The following is a 25,979-nucleotide window of genomic DNA, read 5'->3' on the forward strand; positions in this document are numbered from 1 at the left end:
TTTAAAAGTAAACGAAGTAAGTGTAATAGACTTATTGCTTTTAACTGTGTCTTTTACAAAAGTAAACACATTTTTGTAATAATACATTTTTGTTTTAGCAATCTAAAATTTGGTGTAGTAAGTGTAAACAAACAAAAAACTTCTTTTATAATTTCATAGAAACAAATAAATTAAATATATATTAAACGTACTTAAAACGCTGCTTTAGATTAAGTATATTAAAATCAAGTTTTTTTATCACTTTACATGCTGCTCAAATTTAAGATGTATCTATAACCAAAATGTGTTAAATTTATATCAGTTTTACAAAAAAGAATCGTTTAACAATAAAAATAAGAGCTAAAGAACATTTAAAAAGGCACAACAAACGAGGTGCTAATTTTAAACAAGTTCTAAAAAAGGCGAATCCACTAATTAACAAAACTTTTATAATTCAGTTTAACTTTACAAAATTTACACGTAGTTAGCAAAATTTCAAATTAAAATTTCTTGTCGAGAACTATTGATCAAAGTCAAGACATAGAAAATAGAAGTTCTAAATTCGACTCACAACGGAAGCGGTTTGAATTCATTCAAAGGGTTTTTTGCACAAACTGTGTATTTAATCTTCAAAACAGTAGTGCAGCCCTAAAAATAAACAGTTTGTAATGAATTATTACTAAGTATGGTAACCCTACACATCAGTTGAAAAACATGGTTAATATATCAAAAAATCAGTTTTTCTGATTCCAGTAGTAATAGTATCGCATTGCTGATTTCGTAGCAACAAATGTAAAAACTTTAAATTCAGTCGAAAATACCCTGTCAACTTAATAAGCTTCTAAAAATTTAAAAAATATTATTATAACTTTAAAATATTATAAGTTCTTAATCCATACTTAGCTTATTATCTACATGTAGTTATACTGTGAAATGTGGTATACTAGTGGTAATAAATAGTTAAATAAAGTGTGCACAAAAGTCTGCATAAACTAATTTAGTGTGCTCAAACAATTTGGAAAACTAAAACAAAAGCATTTCGTTCTTATCTAATAGTTTTAATACGTAAGACAATAATAAAATTTAAAACGTTATAAAAATTAATTAGGAGTCTTATTTTATAAATTGATACTTTATTTATTAAAGTTTATGAATTTTTACTTACTTTTACAATATCAACTTTTTAAAATTAATATAATTCTAAGCTTTTATTTTTACTTCATGTGTAAAATTCAAAAAAAAAAAAACTCAGGGTCGCCACTCGTTTTTTCCAAGTTTCTTCCAGGTTTTTAAAAGTAAACATTTTTGGGTCTATTTTTAGTTTAAAGCTAAGTTTAAGATATGAAACTGTGTTAAATAGTTTAAAAACATTGAAAAGATACTGTAAAGCTACTTTAAATATGTTTTCTAATAAAAAATTCTTTTGATGATGACAAAAAATTTTCATTTGTATGATAGATTTTTTGAGTCAAATCGAGTCAAATTCAAAATTTCTCAAATTCCAGGTTTTTTACAGGTTTTTTTTTTGCCTAAATTGTCAAATTCCAAGTTTCCAGGTAAAGTAGCAACTCTGAATTCAAAAAAATTACTTCTTTTGGCAATAACATCTTTTTTTTTTGATAAATAATATTATACAATCAAACTCAATTTTTTCTAAATTTATTCATGAAATAATAACTTCATTTAATATAATTTATTAACTAAAACACCTATATATAAGCAACAGTAAATTGAGCTAAAATAAATACTGGATATTTCTACTCGTTCATGGATTTGAACTCTGTGGCCTTCAAAGTCATTTCTTCTATTTCTTTAATCAAGTTGTTCATCTGCGAAAACAATTGCAAAAATAACAATTAATATCTAATTGAGTACTATAATTATCATAAACTTATTTTATTTTTTAATCTTTATTCAATTTTAAAAATAAACATTAAAGTAAAATTTGGCGAACTTCATTAAAAATTTGTATATTTGATAGTTTTATTCTAAGAGTGAGTGATTTTTTCTTTATATTTTTTAATAATACCTACTAATACTACCTAAAAACTATTGAAAAATATATGGTAGCTTCATTAGACATTATATATTTAAAAGACACTTTTTTTTTGGCTGATACTTTGGACTAAACAAATTTAAAACATTCTTTATAAAAAACACTCAATATTTAAAAATTAATATATATAATCACACTTTTTTACTGATTTCCATCTTTAACAATTAAATATGCATATTTTTTATTAATGTTAATTGTTACTTTAAAAGTCATTATAACATTACAATTAAATTATGTAACTTATTATTATAACTAATCATAAAGTTGTATACAATCTCTTACCTTCTTATCGTTTTCCTCTTTTACTTTCTGTGGGACCTTGTGGTACTGATCGCCACTCATCTTCTTCTTGAGGGACTCCAAAGATTTCTCCTTACTAGCCACCTCCTTCGTCAGCTTCTCGATCTCCTTCGACAGATCCATCGTTCCCTGGATGAAAAATCATATTTAAATATGTTTATAATAATATGTTTTTAATAATATGGGAGTTGAAGCATTAGTTGCTACAATGAAAAGAGCTTCCAGACAATTAGAATAATAAAAAATAAAAAAACGCAAATAAAAGTTTTAAGTTTAATTCCCCCGTTTAAAATAATTTGGCGAGCTAAAAACTTACTTTGCCAGCAACATGAGCTGAATTAATTGTGTTTTTATTAAAATAATTTTTTTACACAATGCCATACCAGAACTTAATGCAGAAAATACATAGTACAACGAGGCAACTTTTATATAGCATTAACAAAATATTATCAAGTTTAAGATATTCATACAAACAACTTATTTCAATTTTTATAAAGCAAATTAAAAAACAAACAGAATACAAATTTACACCCACCCAGAGCACTAAACAGTATTAACATTAACATTATAACGTTTATTTTAGACAAAATAATTCAACAACAACCTTGAGCATGATGTTGACTCCGCATTTTTCGTTGACGTTCTTGTAGGCGCATCCGCTAGGCGGCTTCTGGTCGGGAGAAAGCAGCTGGACGTCGGCTGATGACGACAGCGTTGCTATGGAGGTCTTGTATGACGTCATAGCAGTGACGACTTGTTCGCTGGCGCACGACACGTACACTGGTGATAAATATTATTTTTTATTATTTTTTTCATATCAGTTTTCAACAAATGTTGAGATTACAATAATAATGATTTATTGGACAAAAAAAAATGTTGATAAACATTTAACAGTACTTGCTGATTTTTGAAAGAAAAAATAATCAACTGGTGGAATATTAGTTTTAAACAAAAAAGTTGAGACTACTTTCAAAAGTGCTGATAAACCTTAAACAGACGTTTTTTTTATTAATGCTGAAAAATAAAAAAAAACTTTTTAATTTTTTTAAAATGTATATAAAAAAAAAAAAACAGAAATTTATCAGGTGCTTAAATTTTAGTTGTTTTATCTAATTTAAGTATGAACGTAGTTTATAAATTAAACCTTATTAATAAAAATAAATTTTTGTTAAATTATATTCAAAAATATTAACAACTGACGATCGGTTCTTCGACAGATTAAAGAAACATATTTATTAAGACCATAAAACAATAAATAAAAAATTAACAGTTTACTATTACGTATAATTGGTATATCAACTAACAAAAGCTTATAAATTTTAAACTAGATGATAGTAACAACTAACGGTCGGTTTTCTGGTTCTTGGTCAGATTGTAGTCGTCCCTGAGTTTCCTGGTCGCCCTGACAATTTCCATGCACGTGTTCATGTTGGTATCGATTTCGGTGTTTTCCCATTCCGAGTTCTGAACACACAACTTTACAACAGAGGTACAAAAAAATGTTTAGATTGTTGAATAATTAATTGTTTGATAAAATTTTGAAAATGTACAAGAAATTAGTATAATTGATGAATTTTTGAAAATGAACAAAAGATCAGTTTATGGTGCTCAATGAGCTTGTAAATAAAAAAGTACAGTTTTTTTTTTATCTACTAATTACTACAACCTACACATTAAAAATTATAGAAAAATTTCCAAACTGTTTTAAATTATATTGTCATCAAATTTAAAAAACGTTTACTTTAAACTTATTAAAAATAAACAAAAGTAAAATAGATAAAAACCTCAAAAAAAAACAAATGGTACAAACTTATACAATATTAAAAAAAATATAATTGTCATCGGATTTTAAATAAAATATGGAATAAATTACTAACAAAAAATTGTTGTTAAATAAAAATATTAATAAATAAAAAACCTCTTGCTGTGTGGGCCATGGGGCGATGCACACCGACTCGACAGCCATCCAGTCATCAGATGGTTTCCGTGGCAACCGTTGCCACAGCTCCTCGCACAGGAACGGCATGAGGGGCTGAGTGAGGCGGAGGGCGTGGTGGAGGCACTCGAACAATACGTCTCTTGTCTGTGACGTCATAGTCGGGTCGTTCGACTGCATCACGGGTTTTGCGCATTCCTGATTGATGATATTTTGTTTGTTAGTTATTTATATAAATATAACTTTGTTATATTATCAAATAGATCAAGTTTTACGTAAAATAAAAAAGTCAGTATTTAAAATTATCAAACAAATCCTGAATAGATTGTTGTTAATTATGTTTATTATTATGTTATTTAAGTTACTATGACAAACGTATTTCATTTAAAAACGTTGTGGATTTGATAAACATATAAAGTTTTGCTGGTCATAAGAAAGCTGAGATTATGAGTAGTAAAAAGTGAATGTTAAGTTTTGGTTTTATGAAACTACCAGCTATTTTTAAATACTAATCAAATGAAACATACAAAATTTCAGGTTATGATAAATCAATAAAAAAAAATCAAAATTTATTGATTCAGATAGCCATTGCATCAACTTATTTATAAAACAACGGTATTTAACACTTCAATAAAACACTCCTAACAATCAAATAAAACAAACCAGATAGACGTCGCAGAATTCTTTCAGCCAGAAGTTGTGTACGGCGGTGGTGTAGTCGGGGAACTGGTAAGTCTGCAGCGCCTGTTCGCACTCACCGATGCACTTGTACAACCTGTGGATTATCCACTTATCTTCGCAGCTGTGCGTGGCTTTCAACTGTTTCGATTGAAAAATTTATTTAATTTTTGGTTTATAAGGTGAATTAAAACTGTATGATAAAAGGTGTTAAGATTTGTCATGTGCTTAGTTTATGTTTGTAAAAAAACATTTTTTAAGAAGTACTTGAGACATATTTAGTGTAAAAACAAACTGATATTGTACAAAAAAAACACTTTAATTGAACAATCGGGTGAAGTTTAAAAGATATGTAAAGTATCTAATTAAAAAAAAACAACTTTAACAATTTTTAATAATAAATTTTACTTGGAAATCGGCTTGAGGTGTGTAGTTGTCGCCGAGGAATTTCGTCGTGAACTTGTAAGCGTTCCATATTTTGTTGCAGAATTTCCTGTAACCCTCAATTCTGTTCACATCCAAATTGATGTCTTTGCCTGCCGGGTTTAACAAGCTTTTAGTTTTAATATTAAACAAAATTAGCTCAACTTGTCTTTTTTTTTCAATTGGTTGAAATGCAAAAATTGTTGAAATTTAGTATTACAAGCTGCTGTCTAAATGGTAAGAAACTTTTCAACTTGATTTTAAATCAAGGACAAAATATATTAAGCTTTCTATGCAAATTACTTTGTAGTAAATATAAACAAGAAAACTTTTCAAAGCAAATAGCTGATAAAAAAGCTAAAAAATTAGTTTAAATCTGCTATTTTAGCTCAATTTAAACCAAGGGGGACTATATATAAAGTATTTGAAACAGTTCAAGTATCAATCAACGAACTGATACCCTTTCTGGCGTATTTACCTTGGCAAGTGTATGAGATCAGTGTGAACCTGAGCGCGTCGGCTCCGCACTCAGGGATTCCGTTGGGATAGTCCTTCTTCTGACCCACTATCGCCTTCTCGACCTCGGACGCCTTCAAGTTGCCCTGTCTCAGCGTTTCGTTCAACTCCTGTGCGGATTGAACTTGTTAATTTTGAAATATATCAGCTGTTTGAGTGTTAGACTACTGGTATAGTTTTTAACTAGGTTTTTTTTTTTTCTTCAATTCTTGTTGGTTTGAGTTTTTAAACTTTAAAAAGCATTTCAGTAGGTTGAGATTTAAGTAATTAGTAATTTAAGTATTTTTAATAAAATTTTTCATAGGTTGATTAACATCTTAGATAAACACTAAATCTTAAGGGTTAAAATTCTCCTTTTTCATGTTAATATGGCTAAAAAATATCTGAGTGATCGGAAAAAATATTAAGTTGTCTAAAAACTTACTTTTTCTAGTAGCATGCTGGAGGAAAATTCGATAAAAAAATAATAAAACATACTACATAGACAAATAACACAAATGCTAACTGGCAGAGTGATGCCGTTGATAACATGAAGAGGATCAATGACATTTCCCAGCGATTTGCTCATCTTTCTTCCGTGAGCGTCTCTCACCATCGCGTGCAAGTACACTGTCTTGAACGGCAGTTTCTCTGTTGGTAATTGTTTGTTATTAGTGGATATTCCTATATTTATTTAAACATTTATCCAATTTTATGAACACTTAGATACTTAAACAAGTCTTTTCAAAATTTGTTTTGTTATTTCTTTTTTTAAATTTATCAAATAAAAGTTGTACAACAAGGTGACAGCCACTTTTATTTTAAATCTAACTTACCTAACTAAACTAAATATAACAACACTAACTGGTGAGAAGTAGTGTGAAAAAAAATAATTAACAACATTTAAACTGAATCTACTCGGTTGTAACTCCACCGAAATAACACAATCACTGTGATCACTTAACTTAAACAACACACCCATACCATGGGGTAATATAATCATAAACAATATAATTATGTCCACACTATGGTAAACAAGTAAACACTAACTGGTGAGGAGTAGGGAGAAGAAGACCATCCTGGCGATCCAGAAGAACAGAATGTCGTGTCCGGTTTCCAGCAGGTGACCGGGGAAGTACTTGGACAGGTCGGTGTCGTTCTGAAATAACTATGTATAAAATTTTAATTTAATGATGTGCAATCATAGTTTTAATTAGTATTTTTCTATGTGGAAGTTTTCGGCCAGGTATGTGCCGTTTTGAAATAATAAAACTTGTTTATTTAAAGGTCTTTTATTTATTTTTAGTTTACTTTACATAAAACATTTTAACACCTGAGACAAAAAAGGCTTTTTTTTTTCGTTTAATTAATTATTAACTAACATTAAACTACAGCGTTTTACAAAGACTAAAATGTTTTGAAAAAAAAAAGTTTTAGTTTTATACCGATGTTAACACTTTACAAAAAATTTATTTTTTTTATAATTACAATGAACCGAAACAAACCTCGGGATTGGGCCATCCGAACACGGAGAATGGGAGCAGCCCTGATGAGTACCACGTGTCAAGCACGTCTTCGTCCTGCTCCAAAGAGATCATCTCTTCTTTCACGTCGGGGTACTTCTTCTGGAACTTCTCCACGGCCTCACGCATAGCTTCCTCTTCGGAAGTGCCGCACACCCAGTAGAACTCGTCCTTGCGTTCTCCTGTGGCGAGAAGAAATTGATGATAGATTTATAAACTGAAATTGACTTATTTTCATCAGCAACAGGTTTAAAATAACGCAAAAAAAAAAACACTTTCAATGGTGGAATTTAAAAACTCATGGAACTAAAAGGAGCCCGAAAGCCTTTTTGTAACTTAAATAAATAAAATTTCAACTAAAAACACAATATTTATCTATGTTCAGACAATGTAACGCACACAAACTTGAAAGTTTTTTTTCAACCTTTTTAATTTTACCTATTTTTCAAATATACACATAACAAACGCTAACCCTTGGGAACTTGCGGGTGATCGACCGTGACGAAGTAGGCGGGAATGCGGTGGCCCCACCAAAGTTGCCTGCTGATGCACCAGTCCCGGATGTTTTCCAGCCACCTGTACCAGTCGGCCTTGAAGTTGTCAGGAACAATCTCCAGCTCTCCGCTCTTCACCGCTTCAATCGACTCCTTGGCCACCTGTGAGTGATTTTGATGTTTGTTAATGCAAGTGTTTCTGCCGCAAACGTTAGAGTGACTTTTGTTAGTTTGATTTTGTTACATTTCAATTAAATTATTTTGGATATTTTCAATAATGTCAAAAAAAGCACTTTAAGCAGTAAGATTTTAAAAACACAACACACTAAAATATATTAAAGAACCTTTATTGGTATGCCTGAAAATGAAGGCGTTCAACATTAATTAATGAGCTTACATATTATCAAATATTTATGACAAGTATGCAGTGAATATTTTAGCAAAATAGTAAAAAAAAGTTTTGGCTAGTAAATTAAAAAAATCAAACAGACATCGTCGCAGTACTACTAAAAAAACAGTGCTGGCCAGCCGATTAAAATGCTACTAAACACTAACATCGTCGCAGTTGAGGAACCACTGGGTCTTGAGCATGGGCTCGACGATGTCCTTGCTCCTCGAGCACACGGGCACGACCATCTTGTTGTCAGTGGACTTGACGAACAAATCCTTCTCCTTCAACTCGTTCAGCACCTCAGCGCGCGCGTGGAAGCGGAGCATGCCGTCGAAGCGGGTGTTGGTGCCGCAGACCTTGCCCTCCTCGTTGAATATGGACACCATGGGCAGCTTGTGGCGTTTGCCGACCTGTTGATATTATTTTGTTTCAGTTTAAAGTTTGTTTTTCAGGCGCAAAGTCATGTTTGTCAAGCAGTTTATATAAGTACGTGCAGGATTTTGACTTAAAAATGTTATTGAAAGATGTTTTGAATTTTTTCAAGTAGGTGGATGTATGTTAATTTTTTTTTGTTGTATGATTGAATTTCAAGCGGTTAATTTTTTATCATTAGTTATTTTGCACTAAAAATATTTGATCAACGATGAAATTTAAAACACTAAATTTTTTCACAACTAATTTTACCTCGTAATCTTTAGGGTCGTGGGCGGGTGTGATCTTGACCGCACCGGTTCCAAGATCCATTTCGGCCATTTCGTCCGTCAATATGGGTAATTCCCGGTTGTTGAAGGGGTGCTTAACGCATTTGCCGTGGAAGTCGGTGTACCTGTTGAACAGCTTGAATAAATAAAAAGAAAAAAATTATCCTGCATTGTGTTTTTGAAAAAGTTTAAAATAATCTTTCCTCAAACTGCTTTAAGATAATGTTCTAAACCTGTGTTTTATTTTTAAGACAATTACTTTTTTTTGGAACATAAACTGTCTTTAAGGATCAAAAAATTATTTGTTTTAAAACAATCAAGCAAAATAGCTTTAAGATATTTTTTGATATTTAGATATATTCATTTTTACTTAAGAAGCTCTACTTACAACACTTAACAAAAAGTAAATACTAATATTATTTTCAAACATTAACCTCTTATCATCAGGGTGGACAACAACGCATTCGTCACCCAGCATGGTTTCAATACGGGTTGTTGCGACTTCTATGTACTTACCGCTTCCGTCTGCTAGCATGTACCTTTATATTGATTCAATTAATAAACATATTTTGAAATATTTGAATTGTCATTTTCAAAAAGTTTTTCTAAAGATATTTTTTATAATTTAATAAGCAAGCACCTTTATATTAATTGTTAACACTGTTTCTTGAATGCTTTTCTTAACAAATTTTAGCAAAGTTAGTTCATAAGAAGTATTTGTCAAGTTACAAAACCATTTGTGTATTAAACATATTTCAAACATCCTATTTAAACTTATTTAAAGCATACTTAATCTGAAAAATCAGGTTTTATTTTATTGCATTCTGATAATTAGTGCATTTTAAGGGGATTCTATATAAGCTGTTAAAGTGTTATCAATATCTATATCCCTTTAAAAATATACTTAACGAATCAATATGCTCAACCGACTTGAAATGGTGCATGACACCGAATTCAACGGGCTCATTGTAACCGGGCACGTTCAACTTGGTCCTTCCTTCCAACTCCATGCTGTCGACCTCGATGTTTGAAATTGTCGACTGCAGCTTGCAAGACCAGTTGACCAATCTGTTAGTACGTTGTTGTTTAGAGATAATAGTTAATACAACATTTCACATAAATTTTACAATTTTCACTAAATTACAAAACTCAAGAGCCCATAGCTAATGAAGTTGTTATAAAATTAAAACTGGTTTTAGTAGTCACTAAAATTCTGATCTTATATTAAATAGATAAGCATCTCTCAAAATTTAAACAAATATTTTTACAAGGTTTAAAATTAAACTTTATCCATTTTTAGTAAATACTATAGCCAGTTTTTATTTTAAAACAACTTCATTAGCTATTTGCTCTTGAGTATCAAAACCCATAGACTAAATATTCTTTTTTTTTTTCCACCACAAACCTGTTGTCCCTGAAGATGAGCCCTTCCCTCCTCAATTGGCAGAAGGAAGCCTGGACGGCCTTGGTTAGCTTCTCGTCCATGGTGAAGTACTGGCGGTCCCAGTCGAGCGACGAGCCCAGCTTCTTCAATTGGTTGCAAATGTTGTCGCCTTTACTGCGTGGGGAAATATAAAGAATAATATTAGTTAGCTTTTTTATTTGCAACTTTTTCAGCTAGTGGTAAATATTATCGCCCATACTGTGTCAGTGCGGAGACATTTTTTAAAATTTAATTAAATACATCGAATTATGCTATAAATTGTGAGTTTAAAAGCTGTTATGGTTACTTTCAAAAAATTAATAATAATTTAGTAAATATTGTTTGAACTGCGGTTTGATTCGTAAAGTAAAACACCGTTTTTGTAATGGAAAAAAAATCTATAAAATTTTAATTTTTTCAACTAAAATGAAATCTGTTTTTTTTTGACAAACAGAACAATATCAAAAAAACATAATATAGTTTATACACTCATTTATTTAATTAAATTTAAACTAACACTTTTTTCCACTCCCAGACTTTTTCAATGAACTTTTCCCTACCAAGATCGTGACGGGATTTATCTTCCAGTTTTCTCAATTGTTTTTCAACAACAACCTACGAAGTTAATTGTATAAGTAAATTATGAACAAATACTTAAAAAAATTAATACTATTATTATCGTTATATTGTATTCAAAACAGTCTAGTAAAGTAAACTATTGTGAGATATTTTATCTTGGTTTAAACAAATAAACTACAAAAAAAATCAAGTTAAAATTAAAATACATTTATAATTAAAACAAAAGTGCAAGGAAGTTTTAAAATTTACAGTCAGGCTAAAAAAATTATGAACTCTCTTTATAGTTGAAGTTAATATTTTTTTATTTCAATATAATCTTACCTGAGTAGCAATACCGGCGTGGTCAGTTCCTGGAACCCACAAAGTTTCTTTTCCTTTAGCGCGGTGCCATCTGTAATATTTAATAATTATTTGTATGGCTAACTAACACAAAAATAACATAATACGTAATATAACATCTTTCAGCTTTTTTATTAGTCTGTATAGAAATTTTGGTAGTGTACACGACACTGCTTCCAAATGTACTGAGCAGAACCAATTTTATTGTTCTTGACAAAATAAGATAATACTAAGTTAATCCAGTATAATATGAGTTATAACTGTTTATATACATCGCTAAACTCATGAAGAATTTTAAGCTATAATATTTCAAAACTTTTTATACCACAAACTTGTGTGAAAAACACAAAGCTAGTGAGCATAATAATTATATACATCTTTTTTACACACTTTTAACAAAATACCTTTTTCTTAATACAAATTTTATAAACTCCAACCTAGTAAGGACATCTTGAACGGTGTTCGTCAGAGCGTGACCGAGATGCAAGTTTCCAGTGACGTTCGGCGGGGGAAGAATCATCACGAATTTGTCCTCTCCTTCCGCCAGGGGTTGCTGTTGAGAAGCAAATGTGATAATTAACAATATCAGGGTGGCATTTGGTTGTTTTTAGCTTAAAGGCTAATATAATTTGTTCTTAAAAAATCAGCGCAATCCAGCAAGAACTTACGAAACTAATAAAACTTTTTGAAACTATAAATAAGTCATAAATGAACTGTTGTCTAATAAAAAAGTTGAGTTAACAGGTATATACAACTGCAAAAACAAAAAACATTAGTCCGCCAACCTTGGTCTTGACCCTGGTTTCTGGTTTGAAATAACCCATTTTCTCCCACCACTGGTACCAGCATGCTTCGGTGTACTTGGGACTGTATTGGTCCAATTTATCTGGAAATAATATTTAATTTAATTTCATAAATTAATCTAATAATATACTGCTTAAATTGAAGAAAATAAAATACAAAAGGGAGAGCTTTTAAACATTTAAAAAAACAAAGCTATTTTCAAGTTTAAAAATAAATTAATAATTCTTTATTTTTCTTTCAACTTTTACAATTCATAAACAAATAGGATGAATCTGCTTAACTGTAAACTCCAATTGGTTTGAAATGTTGACAAGACATGAGAAACAATAGTTTACCAATGCATGACGGGCATAGTTTGAATTTAAATTAGTTTAGGCCTTAGAGTTTTCACTTAAACAACAACACTTAAATTTTAATTTGTAGTAATAAATTCATAGTAATAAAATCTTAACTCACCGGAAACATCCTTCTTTTCGCCTGGCGGAGTGTTCTTGTCGTAAGTGACAATCTTCGGTTTCTCCTTCTCTGCCGGTTTCTTTTTCTCCTTCTTTGGCTGTTAACGGAAAATTTGTCAGTAATTAATGTATTAATGTTTTAACTTCTATTTTAAAACAGTCTCTACGAACTTGAAACAACCAAAGTTTTTATAAATTATAAATGCAAACAACATTGCGCATGGAAAATAAAATTTAATTAAGTGTTTGTTCAAACACTATTTGCACAATAAACAGTCATGGAAATTTAATTTTCCAACAATAAAAAACGACACAATTAGATAAATATTTAAGGATTAAAACGTTCCTGAAACACGAAAAAATAAAACAATTTGGTTAATTAAAACCTTGTTCTCATTCGCTTGTTTCTGCTGCTTCGCTTTCGCCTGCTTGGCGGCGAACTTGGCAGCCTTCTCGGCCTTGGCCTTCTCCTTGGCTATCTGCTTGGCCGTCTTCGGCTTCCCGTCCTTCCCGATGAGGCTGGACTGGTCCCCTGCTGCGCTGGTTGCTTCCATTTGTTTCTTTTCACTGTATTTTTTTATTAATAAAAAATTATCTATGAGTAGTAAAGTGAAACAAAAAGATCAATAGCAAAATGGAGATGATAAAAGTTTCGAGAGTTGGTAAAAGTATATATGAACTTTTAGTTACAAACCAATCAACATGCTTATTTTAATGCAAACGCTAAAATCAATGGTAAAATTAATAGCTATCAAGTTACTCAAACACATATTTATTCCAATCTATTTTGTTTTAAACAAGTAATTTAATAATTAATGATTTATTTGAAAACAGTTTCTTGATGTTTCTTTAACTCTTTTTAAATAAATTAAGTTTTATAAAATAGTTTACGCTTTTAAATATTTATAACACCTGATAAACTTATTTTGTGTTAGCTTAACTTATATTTTTTAGGTTATAAACAAAAGCCGTAAAAACAGAGACAAATAAAAACTTGAAAAAACCATTAAACTTAGTTTTACGAGTTTTACTACTTCTAAATTTAGCTCAAACACTTACATACTGAAAGAAAAAAATTCTAAAAACTGATTATTTTTTTAAATGAGATTTAAAATATAATATGTAGTATCAAGAACTGCTTGTACAATTTCATAAGTTTTTAAAACAACTAAAAATAATATCATGCAAGAAAAAAAACAATGGGTGACTTTATGTATTTATGTAAAAAGCTTTAAACTACTATTGATTAAAAAACAAATATGAACATAAATAAAGTGTAATTTACTTACGTTTCAGACATTCTCTTTTGTATTGTGTAGTGCTTTATTAAACTAAATAACTTAAATTAAATCTGTAAAAAATTGTGAGTTGAATTAAAAGCAAAAAGGTTGATGTTATTTTAGGTTGATTGGATGTTAGAATCTTAAAAATTAATTGATAACATATATACAGTTACAAAAAAATATAAATTTGTAGAAAACAAAAGTTAAATCTACTTAACTTTTAAACCTATATTAATTACATGGTAATAGTTTTTCTCTAACTTAAAAAACATGCAAACAACCTAAAAGTAAACTAAAAAACATGTCATTAACATATAACTAAAAGTGCATGTATTTTAAGTTTAATGCAAAAAAGGTTGACAGTATAAGTTTTGTTTTTTGTTGCATCATTAACAAATAAAACAATTGTAACCTTTCATTGTTACATCCTATTTTACTAGAATATTTTTTATAAAAATGCATAAAGCTACAAAAGTACTTAAGTAAATAATAATGTTTTTTTTTATTATTAACTTTAACTGTTAAAATAACGATATAACAAAAACATAATAAGAATTAATAGTATAAATTTACTAGAAGCTAATAAAATAGACATAAAAATTGTAAACACATAGTCTTAAACTTATAATTATACTTTAGTATATTCAAATTACTGCTTACACATTCAACAGTAATGAAACTAATGAAAAATATAATTTGCAACAACATTTTATACATGCTCAAATGGTGCATTTCATCAAGATAAAAGCTTGATGAAACTTTTAATTGCAAATGGTTTACGAGACAATAATTAAATTCACAGCTAAAGCATTATTATTTTAGGTAATTTTAGATTTTATATTTGACTTAATAAAAATACTATTACTCAAGATTTTTCTTTTACAAACTTTTATTAATTTTTTTAAACTTTTTTTTTTAAAGTTTTGTAAAAATCACTCTTTGGAGGACATAAGCCAGTGTGAGAAACCAAAAACTAACCTAAATAGCATCATTCTAGCCTGAGTTTTTAACACAATAAATTGAAAAAGTAGTAGGAGTCACAAAATGAATAAAAGTACTAATGTTACTTAAGCAATAACATAAAGACTTTTTATATAAATAAAATTTTGGTAAATAAAAAACTTTGTAAAACTAGCCTGAAATTCTAAGAAAATCTAAACTATCTAAGCCAGCTTAAATTTAAATAAAAAAAAACATTTTTTCATGTGCAATAAATACAAATTAATATTCAACTGATATAGCCAAACTGATAGCCAAACATTCATTTCAAAAGATCTCTGATTTTTTTAAACTACCAAGGCAACTAACAGTTCAACTTGTGAAAAATGAAAGCATAATTTTAAACGTCAGTACACTTTTTATACTTTTACATCCGAGTTCTTTCATTTTAAAAGGTGGTGAAAGGGTAACAAACTAAATATATTAATTAATGTATCAAAACCAAACAGTTTTTTTTTATCTTATAATACTTACAACTTTTATATTCAAACTTATGAAGACAATTTGTCAATATTTAAAATATAAGTGATTTGTATAAAATTTTTATTATCATTAATCAGTTTTTCATCTTCAACTGTTACTCCTAGCTTTCTTACCTACAAATTATTTCATCAAATGACTTCTGTTAAATACAGTTTCATTTTCAGAATAATCCTGATAAAAGCTTCTAACTAGTTTCAATTGGTGAACAACTGTGAATACTTGAAACAGTTTTAATATTGTTTTTTATAACTTTTCTTCAAAGTTGCTACACTTGGAGTTAAAAAAAAAAGTTTTACAAAATAACTTAAAATCTTTAAATCTTTTAAAGCTTTAAAAATCTCAAACTTGATTGAAATTTCAAAAATTTAAAAATAGTCTGAGTAAGCCTGAATTTATGCCAACCAAAGGTAGCCAAAGGTAGATGTTGATATACTTCAAACAACTGGATTATACTTAATGATCTATCACAAATCTGACTAAATAACAATCTTTTATTTTTTAAATCTGACCAGATCGAGATTTGATCTTTGTTTTTTTAATTAAGAACCAGAAAAATTACACCACGAGTATAAATCTTTAATTTAACCTACTAATATGTTCTAGTTTATAATTCTATAAAAATATATATAATTAACTTTGATGTATTAAAATTCAAATTTATTTAAATTTATTTTTTTATAGTATTTAAAATAAATATTACAGGGTTGCCACTCGTTTTTTCAATTATTTTTCCAGGTTTTCCAAACTTCTTCCAGGTTTTTAAAAGTACACATTTTTGGGTCTATTTTTTGTTTCAAGTTAATTTCTATTTAAGATACTATGTTAAATAGTATAAAAATATTGAAAAGATACTGTAAAGTTACTTTAAATGTGCTTTTTAGTAAAATAAAAAATTTTAATGATGACAAAAAATCTTAATTATATGATAGATTTTTTGTGTCAAATCAAAGTTTTACAACTGAAAATGTTAAAATTTTTAAAAATCCAGGTATTTCCAGGTTTTTTCATCAAAATTCCAGGTTTTTCCAGGTTATTTTAGCCTAAATAGTCAAATTCAAGGTTTTTCAAAGTTTTTCGAGGTTTCCAAGTAAAGTGGCAACCCTGATATTAATAGATTTAAAAATAAAAATACTTATGTTTTTTACAGTGATAAAGTATTAGTTTTTGGTGCAAAGAAGGAAGCAAAATAACTGTGAATCAATCATCATGCTTTTCTGTCTTAACTGAAAACAAATATGTGTCAATTGAAGTTTACCTTTGGACTTTTCATTTAACATTTTTGAAATTCCTATAGCAACAAAAAAAGATTTATAAAATTTATAATTAACAAGTTTTGTATTTAAATCTAAACTTACCAAGAAAATATTTCTTTTTCTAACAGTTCATGCTAACATTATTTTTAGTTTTCCCAAAACATGCATATGTTATAAAACTAACAAGTTCATAAATGTAAGCAGCACTCAGTTATTGAGTAAAATAAGAAGAAAAGTAATTATATTAATAAAAAGTCTAAGCACTTTTGGTTCAAATTTTCGTAACATATTTTTCAAATCTGAGATATAAATATGTACTAGTAAAACACTAAAAATTAAAGTTATTAGTTTTGAATAGAATTAGTCAATTTATATTATTATTTATTAATAAGTTCAACTAAAACTTAAATTTATTTTTTAAATATCTTCTACGATTCCTACTTGCTAACCTTTACACACTAAAGGAATATTTTATCTTTTCTCTAACTTTTTCTGATGCAGTATTATAAACCTTTTTATTTACTAGCTTTATTTCTTTTTTTTTCATTTCAACTACTTTTATAATTTTTAGTATAGTGGTATCTAAAATTAGTATGTTGATCTTTGATACGATTTATTTATTAGTAAAAAGTAAAACTTATTAAATCAATTTAAACTACCAGATGACTTACCAGGTTAAAATTTTAACTACTTAACATGAAAAAAAAAAATTCCAAGTTTTTTAGTAATTTTTGTTCAAAATTCCAGGTTTTCCAGGATTCCAGGCTTTTTAGCAACTCTGATTAAACCTGAGTTAGATAATATTACTTATTTGAAATTGATAGTTATATTACTTTACATAAATTTCAATATAGGTTTGTGATATTTTTTTAGTTTGTGTTTAAGTTATCCCAAATTCTGCAAAAAATATCAAACTAGCCTGAAGTATGCTAGGTCTAAAAACCTAACCTAAACCTTTGAAACTGCAATTCTATGCAAATCAAAACAAATTTTCAGTATTTGCTGCAACAAAATCCTGAAAGCTGAACCTTTTTAATAAATAGCCTAAGCCTTTACACCAGTCTACTTTCAGTTGTCACAGCAACAAACCTCTTTTGCTCCTTTTCTTTCATTGCCTTGTACTTTTTCATGTCAAACTTGGGTCTTGCCTTGCAGCATTCAGTACCAAGGACTCCTGATACCTGGTCCTGGTTGACAACTGTCATGTACCATCTGGTCAAGTTGGCGTGATTTGCCCGCCACTTTTCATCCAAAAACTGGTAGTAAAAACATTTAGACATAAATAAATCAAGTAGTTTTTTGCCATTTATTTTCAAACTCATAATCAAGAAGATTAAAAAAGTTTTAATTGCTTTTAATTATTTTTCAACTTTCATTAATATTTGTGTGATACAGTAAGTTGACTAATTACAAAATTGAAAATAAATTATGTTTATGCAGACAATATAATAATTGCCTTGGCAGGAGGGATTTAAATTTTAAACAAACAAATTATGTTCATGCGGACCTTTAAAATAAAATTTTATGCAAACAGCAACTGACAACTTTCATGGCGGGGTAGAGGGCGCAGCACAAGCAGATGTCAGCCATGGTCACCGCATCTCCGCTCATGTAAGTTTCATTCAACAGCTTGTCATCCAGCACTTTTGATATTGAGTTGATCACCTTCTCTGCTTCCTTTTCAACCTGTGGAAAATTCACATTTGTGCTGTGAACTTAAATTTTAAACCCTTAACTATGATTAATCATGTAACAATTGCCACCCTTGAAGTAAATTAGCCAGCCTGAGTAACCGAAAACTAGCATGAATTGGTAGGAAATGAATTTAATAAAAAAGCTTTCATATTTATGTTGCAAATTTATTTTTTTAAATTTTTGATTGTTACTTATTCCGCTGATTATTTTTACTTTTGTACTACTGAGCCCCTTTAAATCAAAAAGTTAAGTTTAAATGACAAAAAGCTAGTCTGTAAGTGTGGGAAAACTTAAATATCAAAAAGAATTATAAAGCTGAAAAGTCTATTACTACTTATGCTGACATTAACATGGTTGCCACTGATCAAGCTGAGAAAAATTTCCTGACTTTTTACTAAAATTTTCCTGACTTTTCTAAATCAGTTTTACTTATATAAATTGTTCACTTAGTTTAATAAAATACTACCAAACTATTTAATATAAATTCCTTAAATTTAAAATCAATTAAAAAAGAATATACTTAAGTAACTGTAAAAAAAAGACATAAAAAAGTAATCTATATATCTGTTGTATAAAATATTTCCTCTTATCATTTAGTATAAAATTTGTATCAAATAAATATACTCTTATTTACTTTAAAAACTTAAGTTACTCTACAAAAAATACAAAGAATAAGTAAACTTAATCTTGGCATATACCTCTCTTATAACTTAATTTATAAATTTAAACAACTTTGAAAAATTATAAAGATGTAAAGTATACATATTAACTTGTTACATAAAATACTAAACTAACTGCTTAGTTATAAAGAACTCAATTATTTAAACAATAAAACACTCTGATTCTAAAATTATGCTAGATAAACTTTTGTGTATATATCACAGTTTCACTATGGAAGTGTCCTTGATACAGATCATCAAAACTAAAAAGCTTACAAAATCTACTTGTTCAAGTAGGGTACTTGTTCAATATGTTAATAGAAAATTTTTGCAGTTTTATAAAGGATATTTTACTAATTTAATCAAACTCTTTATTTAAACTTATTCTAAAATATATAATCTAACACTTGAAACTATATAAAGCTTTTAATCTAATTTTAATATAGGTTAAAACAACATTTTTTTTTTGCTAAATTCAATCATCTAACTTCCGTTACATCACTTGAGCCATCTTTGTATAATTGATGTATTTGCAACAAACAGCTCTACTAGCAAAATACGTGTGTTATTTATTTATAAACACAGCTTGTCTGAAAAAGACACACTTTTGACATTTCCCAACATAAATATATCTTAATAAACGAAACGACATATAAGGAACTTTTACAATTAAAACCTTAAATTAATAACTAATTTTCACAACTAAAACCTTAAAATAATGAACTTTTACAATTAAAACCTTAAAAGAATAAAGAACTTAATCAAACTCTGTTTTTTTTAATTATATGTACAAAAATTATTTTCTCCTTTTCTTTATTAGCACTTCAACCTCTTCATCTAATGAAGATATGGTTTCCATCATCTGGTCTGCATCCCGCTTCATTTTCTTGGCAGTCAACACTATTTGCCTCATTTTATTTAAATCGTTCTCATCTGCTGCCCCTACACTTGTCAAATAGAATTTTTTCTCTAAATCTAACCAAAATGTGTGGGACTCATTTTTTTTCTTTTTACACTGATTTATTTTTACCTCCAATGTTGCTTTCTCAATTATTTACTTAAACAAAAAACACTTTTATTCTAAGTCAGACAAATTTTTGTGTATATCACAGTTTCACTATGGAAGTGTCCTTGATACAGATCATCAAAACTAAAAAGCTTACAAAATCTACTTGTTCAAGTAGGGTACTTGTTCAATATGTTAATAGAAAATTTTTGCAGTTTTATAAAGGATATTTTACTAATTTATACCAGATAAGGCATTGGAAGTAAAATTAAATATTTTTGTAAATTTCTAGGAAAATTTTGGAATTTTTTTCTGACTTTAAAGGACTTTTAATTAATTTTTACCATTTGAAGGCTTCGGAAAACAAGAAATTTTGTAAATTTAAACTGACAAAATCTGAGTTTTTTTAAATTTTATCAAAGTTCCTGACTTTTTTTCAAAACCCCCCATTTTTTCCTGACTTTTCCTGACTTTAATCATTTTTTTTAAATTTTTCCTGATTTACTGACTTTTCATGACCAAGTGGCAACCCTGCATTAATATCTTTGAAAATGTATTATACTCATTTAAATATATTAGTAAAACATAATGAACATTTAATTTTTTAATTATTTTTTCTACACAAATTCATTAAAACATTTAGTGGCATGTTGTTTATATAATTCTTACTACTTAATTTTTATATGTATGCAATATCTATACTTAAGTTTTTGATTTGCCAACTAAACCTTTTTTATCTTTTTGAGGAACTCTAAAGCAGGTTAATCATTTTAGAAAAAAATAGCTGTAAAGTACAAATATTAGCTTTTTATTATCATATATTGCAATAAAAATTATCAATTATTTCAAACTCTAAAAACTACCTATGATAAAATTGCAACTGGTTACAATGAACTGTTATGTCTTTACCTCTAACTATAGTTCTTTTAATTAAAATAAATAGGAGAAGGGTTTTAAAAATTATATAAAAAAGAAATCAATATTGAAATATTAAATTTACTTATTAAATAAGCAATTATAAAAGTAGCAGTATTGTTTACTATAATTTCATCTTAACAAACTCTCACAATAGTGTTATTTATAATTTAAATACACCAGAATAACTTAAATAGAAACTAAAAATGTACTTGACTTCACAAAAAATATCCTGGCTAGGTTTTTATTTTAATCTGTCACTCCTAGCTCTGATAGCTAAAACTGATATTATTAAATGCCTTCAGCTTAAATAGTTTTATTGCAAAAAGCCAAAATAGTTTTATTGCAAAAAGTCAAAATATTTATTTTTAGGATAAAAACTCCTAGTTAATGTGATTAAAGACATAATACTTTGTAAATTTATTGTATAATCATGTTTTAACAAAGTTACTACTCTTTGAATCATAAGAGCCAGCCTTTAAGGTTTACTTAAGTTTTTTTATATGTTTAAAAAGTGCCAATAAATTTAAAAACACTGTTAATCAAATTTAAATACTTTAAAAATATAAACAAATCAAACATAGTCTGATTTTTTATCAACTACTTCTGAAAAACTTTTAAATGACATGAAAAAAACTAAAAATCTTTGAATTGCAATATAACTTCTTTAATTACTTAGCTTTTAAGTGTTTTTGTAAAATAAGTTTTTTCCAGAGTCTTCCAGTTAATAAAAAACCCAGCATATTAAAAAATAGTTTCAATTAAAGGATTTTTTATTTTTTCTGTGCACAAGTACATTTAACTGTAGGCCATTTTTAATTTCCTACAATTTATAAATATTTTAATGCATAATGCATACTTTTATCAAAAAAATATTCTTTAAAAAGTTAAAAAAATTATTCTACATTTCCCTAAAAAAATTACAAATGAATACAAAGTACTTTCTAACAATAAGGCAAAAAGTTTTATACAAAACACCTACAAATAACAATGCAAACAATCACTACAACTTCTGATGTTTAGGCTTATATTAAATACATATAACAAAAACATTGTTTTCTATAATTGAAACTATCAAGTTTACAAAAATATATTTCTTATAATCAAAATTATGTTTCTTATACCTTGTTCCTACAAACTTAACACTAAATTTTATCAGATTTACATTATACAGGTTCTTGGAATTGGCAAAGGTTGTTTCATAGGAACTTTTCAAAAATAGAATCATAGGGACTTTTCAAAAAAAACATCAAGTACACTAATCTTTAAATACAACAAGTATGTAGAGGATGATGCTTGGTAAAAAAAAAACACTTTTACATTTACTCAAGCATGAAATTATTAAAATAAAACAAACAAAAGTTTATACGCTTCAGTACTCAATTAGCATGACAACTTTTAGCATTTTTACCAACTCTCAGGACAGTGTTATTTTAACACTAGTGGACAGTTTTTACAATGAAAAAAAGAACATTTTATTTTACTTAATATCAGGGTTGCCACTCTTTGAGCCAAAAAATCTTCCCTGAGTGACCAAAAATTTCCCTGAGTAACCTTAAATTTCCCTGAGTATTTTTCAAATCTTAAAAAAACAAATTTTTCTTCTAACACAAATTATTAATACCTCATTCTCATTTTTCTTCTTTAATAATAAAAGGAAGGTTGTATGTGTATGCTTCTGCATTAAATTTATGAAAAAAACTGTTTTCAAAAACTCAATCTTAAAAGGTTTAAACCAATTAAAAATTAAAAACTAAATTTTGCACAACTTTGTGTAAACTTGTTAGTTAACTTTCTACATAAAAGAATAAAGTTTAATTTGTTTGACCTTTTAATAAATAATAACATTTAACTTTATTATTTAAAAAATAAGAACTAATAGTACAACATAGTGTTTTTTAAACTACATAAGTAACTAAAAATAAAAAGTTTATTAGAACTTTTCAATAAATAGTTAACAACAACTTTCATTTCTCTAAACTGTTTGATTTTACTTAAGTAAATATAAATTTAAAACTTAAAAAAACTACAATGTTAATACTAAGAATATTGAAGAACTAGCCGCAAGGCTAAAAAAATTCTAAATAACCACTTAAATAATAAAAATTACTACTTTTGAACAAAATATTGAAACTGGAATAACTAAACCTCATTCTAGATCTAGAAAAAAAATTCCCTGATATTTTCAAAAACTTCCCTGAAATTTAGAGAAAAAATCAAAACTTCCCTGAGTTTCCCTGAGTTAAAAGAAAAATGCCAAAATTCCCTGAGTTTCCCTGAGATTTTCTACAGTTTGAAAATTCCCTGAGATTTCCTGAGTTCCCTGAGTGTGTGGCAACCCTGTAATATATATAAACAACCACTGCTACTGATTTTAAAAAGCTTATTAATATGAAGTACTTTAGAAAATTTTAGAAATTTCTAGATACATTTAACAACTTTCTTTTATTTCAAATTCAGTATATAAGGTTCTATCCTTTATAGGTAAAGTAGAGCAAAGTATATATCAATAGTTATGTTTTTTATAATATTTTACACTTAAATAAACTATTCTACCTGAGAGTTGTACATGCTGCCACCAACGTATGGTGAAACCAAGCTCATCACACACGGGTGCAGCAAATTGTCTGCCACGCTAACCCACTCAACAACTTCAGCAGAACACGATTGGAACAAGTGGGGGCTGAAGTGGTGGCAGATTGCGGTGCTGCTGTCAACTGCTCCCTCCTCGCCTGGCACCTCCAACCTGTGAAAAACATATTTGTTTTTGATATCTGACACTGAGATATTTGTAATAATGTAGCAGTTTTAAAGATAATTTTATGCTCTTATACCAGTAATTTTCTCCTAATATTTCAGGTGTGTTTAATGTGATACTAGTAAAACTAATTTAAAGTTTTATCTTTAAAAGTAGCAGTGAAATTAAATTTATTTTATCAAAAAACTTATTAGCTGATTAATAAAATGATTAACTGTTAATACTTGAGGCTTAAATGATTGATAAACTGATTAAATGTAAATACTTAAAGCTGTCTTAATTAAGTTAATAAACTTTTTTTTGAGTTTAAGTAATTTCATATTTAATTTGTTAGTTTTTAGTTTAGTAAATGAAAAAATTACTCTCTTGTAAAAATTGTTACAAAAACAACAAACCTAGGAAATTTTTCTGATGTGCTACTCCAAAACTGCTTCCTTATAGACTTGGTGCTGAAGTTCAGTGCTATGCTGACTTTATTGGAGTCATAACTTTCATCTTTTTGTTTCAGCTTTAACATTTTTTGATTCAATTAAAATGCTGCAAACACAAACAAGTGTTACATATGTTTGTCTTACTTAAAAAATGTAAGAGTAAACGACTTTATTTATTATAGCATTATGTTTATTTTAAATGCAAAATTAAAACAAATTTGCCTGTTTAAATTTAACATATCACAAATTTAATTTTGAAAATAAAAAGCCAACCTTGGATTAAATTCAGAAACAAACAAATAACTGTTATAACTGAAACTAAAATCCTTTCTAATGTTTAAAATAATTTAATTAATCCATAAAGCTTGTTGTTAATGTTTACTAATATAATTAAAACAGTATATAATACATAAATAATGAGCTTTTTAAGGTTGTTTAAAATTTCTTTATTTATTGAAATAAATTTCAAAAACCACAAGTATCTTTATTCTCTTAAAGAATACTTTATTCTCTTTATTTTGATAGTGACAAAAATTTTTATCACTATGATATATTTTTAGTGTCAAATCAAAATTTTACTACTTATCATGTAAAAATTGTTTAAAGTTCCAGGTTTTTATTGATTTTTGTTCAAAATTTAAAAGTTGCTAATTCCAGGTTTTTACAGGTTTTGTGGCAACCCTGAATTTAGCTTCTCATTAAATTCAATAATTTTATAGTAATTTTAAATGAATATTGCTAAAATAAAAAAAATAAAACTGATAGATATAAGCAAAATATTGTGTAATAAAATCTATACAACCTATTTCTTTTTTTTTACTGTTAAATAGTATAGGGTAGCCCTTTTTTTTTAGGAACTTCTTTTATACTTTAAGTTTTCTTTAATGATTTTATTAGTTTATATTATATTAGTATGGACAATAAGAATTAAAAAAACTACTAACTTCAACTTATTTAAAAATAGGGCTGCCACTCTTTGATTCAAAAAAATCTTCCTTGAGTGACCAAAAACTTCCCTGAGTACCTTAAATTTCTCTGAAATTCCCTGAGTTTTCAAATTTCAAATACTTAAAAATTTTATTCTTTATTATAAAAATACAATGTTAATTCTAAGAATATTGAAGAACTAGCTGCGAGGCTAAAAAATTTATAAATAAACATATAAAAACAAATAAAATTAACTTTTTTTAACAAAATATTGAAACTGGAACAACTAAATTTTATTCTAAATCTAGAAAAATTTTTCCTAGGATTTTTTAACAAATCTTAAAATTTTCATGAAATTTTTAGAAAAAAAAAAAAAAAAACTGCCATGAGTTAAAAAAAAGAATCAAAACTCCTTGAGTTTCTCTGAGATTTTCTATAACTTGAAAGTTCCCTGAATTCCCTGAGTGTGTGGCAACCCTGTGTAACCTACAGATGTAGGTAACTTTAATACTAAACTTAACTTATACTAAATAATGATACTAATAATACTTAGGCTACTCTATATAAAACTAGGCATGACATGAGTTAACATATTTTATATAAAGAACAATTGCAAACACTAACAAATATGTAAAGAACATCAAATTAAGAAAATACTTTAAATGTGGTCAAAACCTTTACACAAGTTTTAATCTAGCAAGAATATACTTTAAGAATGTATAAAACAAAATACGAGTTAACTACTTAGAATGTAAATAAGAAATACTTATAAAATAATACTAATCAAAAAATACTTTATAAAACTCGAGAAAACAATATAAATGTCTATTCTTCATTATCACGTTTACTGCAGCAGGCTGTGGCTAGAATCTCCCATCTGTCTGTTGTATCAGCTTATATAAAACATTCCATAACTCAATGTTGCATCAGGGTTTCTGGTCTGCACTTTTTTTTCTCCTTTTGTCAACTGTATTAAACTTGCATCAGTATAAAA

At 27.7% G+C, this 25,979-nt stretch overlaps 1 protein-coding gene across 2 annotated transcripts; it reads right to left on the reverse strand.

Moving 5' to 3' along the window:
* Positions 1-1,622: 1,622 nt before the first annotated feature.
* LOC145829622 (valine--tRNA ligase-like) lies at positions 1,623-24,159 on the reverse strand. Of its 2 annotated transcripts, XM_082937468.1 has the most exons (27): positions 24,023-24,159; positions 23,426-23,615; positions 18,137-18,280; positions 17,684-17,850; positions 12,963-13,143; positions 12,578-12,674; positions 12,103-12,203; positions 11,755-11,870; positions 11,300-11,369; positions 10,917-11,014; positions 10,382-10,534; positions 9,907-10,044; positions 9,411-9,515; positions 8,960-9,101; positions 8,440-8,685; positions 7,863-8,046; positions 7,373-7,572; positions 6,918-7,026; positions 6,394-6,518; positions 5,851-5,998; positions 5,358-5,485; positions 4,935-5,090; positions 4,254-4,469; positions 3,682-3,799; positions 2,940-3,115; positions 2,318-2,464; positions 1,623-1,808 (listed from the first exon to the last, which is right to left on the reverse strand). In XM_082937468.1, the coding sequence occupies exons 1-27, from the start codon at positions 24,142-24,144 to the stop codon at positions 1,737-1,739; spliced, it is 3,849 nt and encodes a 1,282-aa protein (XP_082793594.1). In that variant the 5' UTR covers positions 24,145-24,159; the 3' UTR covers positions 1,623-1,736. The 2 variants fall into 2 exon arrangements, with proteins under 2 accessions (XP_082793594.1, XP_082793595.1); XM_082937469.1 differs by lacking the exons at positions 17,684-17,850; positions 18,137-18,280; positions 23,426-23,615; positions 24,023-24,159 and adding an exon at positions 13,866-13,983.
* Positions 24,160-25,979: the final 1,820 nt, after the last annotated feature.

The sequence above is a fragment of the Thalia democratica genome, chromosome 2 (assembly GCF_965202585.1).
Source record: "Thalia democratica chromosome 2, ktThaDemo2.hap1.1, whole genome shotgun sequence".
Lineage (NCBI taxonomy): Eukaryota > Metazoa > Chordata > Thaliacea > Salpida > Salpidae > Thalia > Thalia democratica.